This window comes from Centropristis striata, chromosome 8 (assembly GCF_030273125.1).
Source record: "Centropristis striata isolate RG_2023a ecotype Rhode Island chromosome 8, C.striata_1.0, whole genome shotgun sequence".
Classification (NCBI taxonomy): Eukaryota; Metazoa; Chordata; class Actinopteri; order Perciformes; family Serranidae; genus Centropristis; species Centropristis striata.
The window spans coordinates 1,274,567-1,283,052 of NC_081524.1; the positions used below are offsets into that span (position 1 = coordinate 1,274,567).

Here is an 8,486-nt window from a genome sequence, read left to right on the forward strand (position 1 = left end):
GATCTTTTAGATTAGAAGTGGCAAATTACTAGAAAAAAGTTGCAGATTTTTACATTAAAAGTGGCAAATATAGGAGGAAAAAGTAGCAGATTTATGAGAAAAAAAGTGGCAAATTACTAGAAAAAGATGTCAGATTCATGAGATTTAAAGTGGCAAATCTATGAGATCCCTAATACGACGTTGTGATTTACTGCTTTTTGAAGTGAAGTTGGTTTCTTGATTGTTTTGTGGTGGAATTTTTGTTTTTTGTTTTAATCATATAATGAATCTATTTTTACATTTTTATTATCCAAAGATAGTGACAGAATGATGAAGTTTTCATGATCATCAGATCCAGTTTTTTGTGTTTTTTTGTCTTAGTTTCACAGGTTCACCAGCTTTCACTTGACACACAAATTTTGTTTCATGAAAAAAGCCAGAAAATATTTACTGGTTTAGCATGAATTTACTACGACGACCCAGTGGAGGGGGGAATATCTCGAGGAAAAAGTGGCAAATCTAGGAGGAAAAAGTCGCAGATTTATGAGAAAAAAAGTGGCAAAGTACTAGAAAAAAGTATCAGATTTTCAGATTAAAATGGCAAATCTACAAGAAAAAAAGTTGCAGATTTGAGATTAAAAACCTATTTTCCCAACTTATTTTTCCCTCATAAATCTGCTACTTTATTATCGTCGATTTGCCACTTTTTAATCTCAGGAATCTGCAACTTTTTTCAGTTTATTGAACCGATGATGGTGCTTCATGTAAAAACAACAATAAAGAATGACAAAAAAAACCTGCTGCTCAGTTTGTTTGTTTGTTTTATGACCAAACCGGAAGTTTAAACTACAAACAAATACTTATGTGAAGTAAACATCTTGCTGATTTAAATGCTGATGATTGTTTCAACACTCTGGAACTTTTGGAGGTTTGGATTTCCATTTTTAGAAACTTTTACTGAATGTCATTATTACAGGTTAATGAACAATTACATTTTATACTTTTTTATTGGAACCTTCTGGGGCCCAAACAGATCAAAGAGCAATCTTTTACAAAAAAAGCACACAAAAAAGGAAAAATCTAAAAGATTCAAACAGTTCATTCAGCTGACTTTTGCTCATTTCTTAAAGTTAGAAATTAATCTGCTGCTTAAAAAAATATTTTGAAAAATTGTGAGAAACTGTCTAATAGTGAAAAAAGTCTAAAAATAGTGGGTAAAAAAGTCTAAAAATAGTGAAAAAATGTCTAAAAATAGTGAAAAAATGTCTAAAAAATAGTGAAAAAATGCCTAAATAATGAATCTCACTTGAAATAAATAGGAAATTAAAAGCTAAAACATCAAGATTTTATATTCACATTTCTTACTGAACAAAGTGAGCGATCAATAATAAAAACAAGGCAAAATGATTTTCAGCAGATTTTATTGAACAGATGACAAACATTGAACACATCGTTTCACCTGCAGCAACAAAATGCATCATTTTAATATTTTGTACAAGTTTCAAATCAAACTTTATATTACTCAGATTTAAAAGAACGTATTTACAGAATCGAGCAGACAGAGAAAAACAGAGAAAATTATATTAATTATCCAATATTCAGCCAATAATAAACTGATCACAAAAAAAGATCACAGCTCAGTTCACTGACAAATCTAATTTTAATGTTTCATTGTGGGATTTTTGGTCAGTTTGCAAACCAAAAGTTAAGGTTCAAAGTGTTTTGAAATATTTCTGACGGATCCTTCAGGTGAAATATTCAGTAAACAATCATTTATTTCTCCCGTCACAGAATATAAACATGCATCATTTAATATTTTCTTGCTCTCACATCACTAGATTTTACAATCATTTGTGCATTTAATATACTTGATTCATTTTTGTCCTGAAAAATTAGTGCCCCGGCTACACGTCTGTGTGGATAGTTTTTTATATTTTTTTGCCCTCTGTTAAAAAAAAGTCATTATTTTACAACAGCAGAGAAGAAAAGATCCCAAACTGTCGATTCAAAGTGACAAAAATGTCTCTTTCAGTCCTGATCATAACTACAAAATATTCATTTGTTTTCTGAATTTAACACATTAAACGCCGATTTGTTCACATAATACAACTGTTATTTTAAAGGAATAAAAAAAAAGTATTATTTTCTGTATACTCAGTGTTAGAAGGTATTTTAATGTTGTTTCCATAAATAACTCAATCTGAAAAAAAAAGTAAATTAACAGCTCTGGCTATAAAACATTTTTATAAATCATTTTTACTGTCTGATACAACAGAAAACATGATTTAATGCTTTTAATGGGAATAAAAAGAAATGTTGGTTTTAATGGGACATTTTGTTACTGAAGGGTCTGAGTGTCTTATTATAGATTTATTATAGGAGCTCAGCTTACAATAACATTTTAAAAATATCTCCCGAAAGACAAGAACTAACAAATACAAACAGGAAGCTGTCAGAATAAGTATATTAGGTACACAAATGATTAAAGTGAGGCAGAAAACATGTGATCATGTGACTTTAATGCATCATCAGAAGCAGCCAATGGGAGGAGGAGGAGGAGGAGGAGAGAGAGAGAGGAGGAGGAGGAGGAGGAGGAGGTCCTGATGATCAGCAGACAATAAAAAATAAAAATAAAAAAAAACACTGAAGAAGAGTTCATGAGTTCAAACTGTAACGACCTCACAAGCATCAGAGACTCCATGAGGACTGTGTGTGTGTGTGTGTGTGTGTGTGTGTCTGTGTGTGTGTGTGTGTGTGTGTGTGTGTGTGTCTCTGGTCCGGCCTCACTTCCAGACCTTGACGATGCCGTCTCTGGACGAGGTGACGATGAAGCCCTGCGTGGTCTGGAAGGTGGCGATGTCGGTGATGATGTCATGGTGTCCCACAGGGAGCGACTCGGGGCCGCGGCGAGGCGAGTCCTCCACCACGCCGCTCTTCTGCTTACTGTGGATCTCCTGCAGACACACACACGGGGGGGAGAAGGGTGTTTCGTATTAGGCTAATAAATAATAAAATATACTAATAAAAAATGATCAGAAACACAAATTGTGTGTAGTCACCTGTACGACTTCCGTCCCCTCGATGATCTTCCTGCTGTAGAGGACGGAGGGACAGTGCAGCGAGTCGTTGGCTCCTCCCGCCACGATGTACGACCTCTCCGGGTACGCCAGGTCCCAGAACCTGAACAAAACCACAACCAGACCTCAGGATCTAACCCTCAGAACGCCACAAACACATGTCAGGATTTAACCCCCTTTAACATTTGTCACAGGAAGCGAGGGGGAACAAAGTCAACAGTTTTTATAACGAACGAAACACAGCGACTGACTTCAGAAGTGTGAGAAACGATGATCTATCAGCTGATCAGGGACTCCTGGACGATGTGGTTTTGAGTGTTTTTTTTCGGAAAGGGACAGAGCAGTGATTGTCTGAGAGTTGGTCGGGATGGAGGAGACAAGACGGGACGGGACTAGGGACAGGACTGGAAGTGACCGGACCGGAAAGGAAGTGACCGGACTGGAAGGGAAGTGACCGGACTGGAAGGGAAGTGACCGGACTGGAAGGGAAGTGACCAGACTGGAAGGGAAGTGAGGAGACTGGAAGGGACTGGAAGGGAAGGGACTGGAAGGGAAGTGACTGGAAAGGAAGTGACCGGACTGGAAGGGAAGTGACCGGACTGGAAGGAAAGTGACCGGACTGGAAGGGAAGTGACTGGACTGGAAGGGAAGTGACTGGACTGGAAGGAAAGTGACTGGACTGGAAGGGAAGTGACCGGACTGGAAGGGAAGTGACCGGACTGGAAGGGAAGTGACCAGACTGGAAGGGAAGTGAGGAGACTGGAAGGGACTGGAAGGGAAGGGACTGGAAGGGAAGTGACTGGAAAGGAAGTGACCGGACTGGAAGGGAAGTGACCGGACTGGAAGGAAAGTGACCGGACTGGAAGGGAAGTGACTGGACTGGAAGGGAAGTGACCCGACTGGAAGAGAAGGGATCAGACTGGAAGGGAAGTGACTGGACTGGTAGGGAAGTGACCCGACTGGAAGGGAAGTGACCCGACTGGAAGAGAAGGGATCAGACTGGAAGGGAAGTGACTGGACTGGTAGGGAAGTGACCCGACTGGAAGAGAAGGGATCAGACTGGAAGGGAAGTGACTGGACTGGTAGGGAAGTGACCCGACTGGAAGAGAAGGGATCAGACTGGAAGGGAAGTGACCGGACTGGAAGGGAAGTGACTGAACTGGAAGGGAAGTGACCCGACTGGAAGAGAAGGGATCAGACTGGAAGGGAAGGGACTGGACTGGTAGGGAAGTGACCCGACTGGAAGAGAAGGGGTCAGACTGGAAGGGAAGTGACCGGACTGGAAGGGAAGTGACTGAACTGGAAGGGAAGTGACCCGACTGGAAGAGAAGGGATCAGACTGGAAGGGAAGGGACTGGACGGAACTAAACTGGACTGGATGGGACTGGAAGGGAAGTGACCAGACTGGAAGGAAAGGGACTGGACGGAACTAGACTGGAGTGGACGTGGCGGGAGGGCTGGAATTTGCAACAGTGCATAAACAAATCAACCAAATTTAACCAAATTTGAAGCTTCAAAAAGTGAATTTTCATTTAATTTGAATTGTGTCCAAGGAGTCGTCCTTTGAGATTAAAATAAATTAATTAAATTGTTTCTCCTCAACGACACGCTGAAGCCACAGGAGTGTTTAGAAAGTGTTTATTAAGTTTTTCATATATAAATACTATTTGATTAATTTTTGGTAAAAAAAAAGAAAAAAAATCAAAGAAACTAACTTTGTTCTTTTTTTCTCCCTTATTTCTGTCATTCTAACTGTGTTATTCTGCACAAAGACTGTTTGAATTGTTCTGGTTGTGCTAGATATTTTATATATAGATTATTTATGTAGATTTATATAGATTTTGCAGTGATAAACAAGGACACAGGGAGTAAAAAAGCCCTAAAAACTTGTTGTGTGTTCTCTGTGTTCTCTGCTGTCTGGTGGTTTTGTTGTTTGTTTTTACGACTGAAGCTTCCAGTAATTCTCAGTTGATGATCGTCTGCCTTCATTCATGAGTCTGAGAGGAGAATTCCTGGTGAGCAGCAGATTTGAAGACTTTGAACTGAACTGAACTGGCTCTTCATTTGCTGCTGTTGTCTTTAGATGATAGTTTTCAGGGAGCAGCTGTAATGTTTGTTTTTTCCTGTCACTCACAAAAAAAAACCCTCAAAGAATCTCTCCAGACCATCAGTCTGTTTACTGGATCTGATGCGGAATCTAAAGTTAAAGACTGAAACATTTAGCAGCTCTTTATCTCCGTCTGCTGCCCAGAAACACAGACAAGAATCAATAAATATCAGCTGACACTCATTCATCAAGTTGACCTCCAAAATGTGCTGCTAATTTTGAACATATTTACAGAAAAGATCAAAAGACATTTTGGAAACATTTCGTCTAAAGTCTCGACACAGATGTCAAACTTTCAGCTCAAGACTAATGAAAAAATTTGGTAAAATAAGACTAATTTACAAAATATACCAATATAAATACATGAAAATGATGAATAATTTATAATAAAATATACTAATTAAAATATGTAAAAAAAAACTATTTCATAAAAAAATACACTAATAAAAATGTTAAAAAAAGACAAATTCATAACAAAATATACTAATAAAAATATGTTCAAAAAATTCATAACAAAATATACTAATAAAAAATACAAAATAAAAATACAAAAAATAATAATAAACAAATGGAAATAATTTATAAAAAATATTGTATAATAAATGACTAAATAAATTGTACTATTCTGCTCTTCATGCTTCATTTATCCACACAAATACTTCACAAACACTTTTTAAAAATAAATTATTATAACTGTTATTGCTTTCCTTTATGTGTGACTTTATTTATTTTCATGCATGTGTTTAATTAATTATTTTTAGTAAATTATTATGTCATCATTTTTTTAATGGAAAAGAAGCACCAACTTTTCTTTATTTGGGATTTAGATGCAGATCAGATCAAATATTATGACGAACCAATTTCAAACAGTTCACACACTTCTTCTTGCCACCCTCGATTAGAAAATGATGCTTTGTTCATAATAAAAAACAAGCTGATATGAAAAGAAATAATTTGTTGTGAAAAGTTTCTCCTCAGTGACTGTGTTTGATGAATAGTTTATTAGTGGACTGATCAGTGTGTGTGTGTGTGTGTGTGTGTGTGTGTGTGTGTGTGTGTGGTGGTTCTGACCTGATCCTCATGTCCGACCCGGCCGTCAGCAGCAGAGGGTTCCCGTCAGCAGGACTGCAGTAGATCCCATGAACACTGTGAGGAGACGGCTGACACACACACACACACACACACACACACACACACACACACACACACACACACACTTATTGATTTTGACTCGTTTATAGTTATTAATCAGTTACAGCTCAACAGGAAGACTTATTATGATGCAGACACACAAACACACAGATAGAAACAGAAAGACACACACACACACACACACACACACACACACACACACACACACACACACAGAGAGACACACACACACACACACACACACACACACAGACACACACACAGAGACACACACAGACACCTACCTGCATCTCAGACAGTGGAGGTGCAGAACTCGCCCACAGGGTGAATTTACGATCTCCGGTCTCCATGTCCCACATCGACACTTCATTATTACCCTGGACAGCTACACACACACACACACACACACACACACACATAAATATCAATAAAATGATCAATCAAATAACAGATTTCAGTTATATCTGGACTTTGTCTCACAGTTCATAGAATCGTTCAGTGAAGTTAAACTAATCTCTCCCTGTATAATAATAATATAATATGATATAATATGATATGATATAATATGATATAATATAATATAATATAATATAATATAATATAATATGAACAGGATGTGTGTGAACAGCGTGGTGGAGTCTGACCTGCGATGACGGAGGACTGGTAGAGCGGGTGCATCAGCAGCCGTCTGATCCGGGCCCTGGCGGGGTGGGAGTGGTTAGAGATGGGCAGCTGGAACCGCATATCCCAGCATGCCATGGTGCCGCTGCTGGTACCTGCAGGAGACACGGAGGAGGAGACACGGGGTCACATGGTGTCCTCCAGGGGGCGCTCACGAGTTTCAGGATGATTATATTTTATATTTTTTAAGTCATAAAAACTCACCGTACTTTATTTATTTTATAAACTTTGTGTTTTTATAAAAGCTTTGGTAGAATGTTGTATACTCACTAAATGTCCTCACAGTGTTTAATAACTAAAATTAGTCCTTAGAGCAGAAATGTCCTCACAACGTATGTGTGTGCTTTTATTTGCTTTTACTTTATTTGGAATAAATATCTTTTGGAATAAACATGCTGTGTATTTAATGTTGTACGCTGTGAACGATCTGTCAACCTCTTCTATGACAACCACTACTAAATATAAATATGGCAATTTGATTATAATTACATTCATAATTAATAATCAGTGTTCCAAATTGATAGTTTAGTAACTTTATTTACTGACTGATTTAGGTGAATTTGGATATATGTTTTACAGATGGTGCCCCCAACGAGCTATGACTTAAAGCAAATCAAGTCATATCAATTATTATCATTAATAATTATTTATGATCATGATCAATAATTCTGATAGTTCTGACCACACTTTTGAAGTGTTTCTCAAGTTCCTGACATATTTGGTATCCTTATGGGAGGGATAGCATTTATAACTAGAAAATTTCTAAAGAAATTTTGATTGTGTGCTTGCCTCTGGACCGTGACTCTTGTGGCTTATCAAAAGGGGCAGGGATTAAACAGGGACTTTCTGCTGAATACACTGACACCTCATACAAGTCTCTAGGACAAACGGTTCACTAGTTAGTAAAAGGGGGCGTGGCTAATAAAAAGGGGCGGGGTAATCAATCACCAGTTAAACAGGGACTCTATGCCGAGTAATCTGACACCTTATACAAGTTTCTAGGACAAACGGTTCATTGGTTATGAAAGGGGGCGTAGCTAATCAAAAAGGGCGGGAATTTATGAAATATTGTTATGTATAAGTGGTCAGTGATGAACCATCATCATGCTTGACAAGTTTGAGGAAGATTGGACAATGTATGGTCAAGTTATAAGGTCTCATGTTTTATGACGAACAACATGTCTGTTCACTTACTGGGGATTTCCACCGGACGCGTTACAGCAGCAGCACGTCAGTTTAGCGAGCCGGCCGTATACACGCGAGATAACGAGATCACGCGATAATCCTGACCATACGGGAGACTGCAAGCTCCCGTGATAAACTTTAAACTCTATTTATACAGTCTATGGATAAACTGTGTGTATAAAGTAAACAACAACAACAAAAACCAACTTACTTTGCTTCTCTGAGGTGAAAGATCTGTTGATCTGACCATCTATCCTTATAAAAACAATATGTTATGTCATAAATGATTGTATGATGTTCCACTT

The 8,486-nt window shown here is 38.0% G+C and overlaps 1 protein-coding gene across 1 annotated transcript in view; it reads right to left on the reverse strand.

The window, feature by feature from the left end:
* Positions 1-1,383: 1,383 nt before the first annotated feature.
* Positions 1,384-8,486, reverse strand: part of pik3r4 (phosphoinositide-3-kinase, regulatory subunit 4) — a 39,992-nt gene continuing 32,889 nt past the window's right edge. The window contains exons 18-22 of the mRNA XM_059338909.1: positions 6,960-7,091; positions 6,600-6,700; positions 6,235-6,323; positions 3,039-3,159; positions 1,384-2,933 (exon numbers count right to left, since the gene is read on the reverse strand). Of these exons, the coding sequence (XP_059194892.1) occupies positions 2,763-2,933; positions 3,039-3,159; positions 6,235-6,323; positions 6,600-6,700; positions 6,960-7,091 (614 nt within the window). The 3' untranslated portion in view covers positions 1,384-2,762. The remainder of the gene's footprint in view (positions 2,934-3,038; positions 3,160-6,234; positions 6,324-6,599; positions 6,701-6,959; positions 7,092-8,486) is intronic.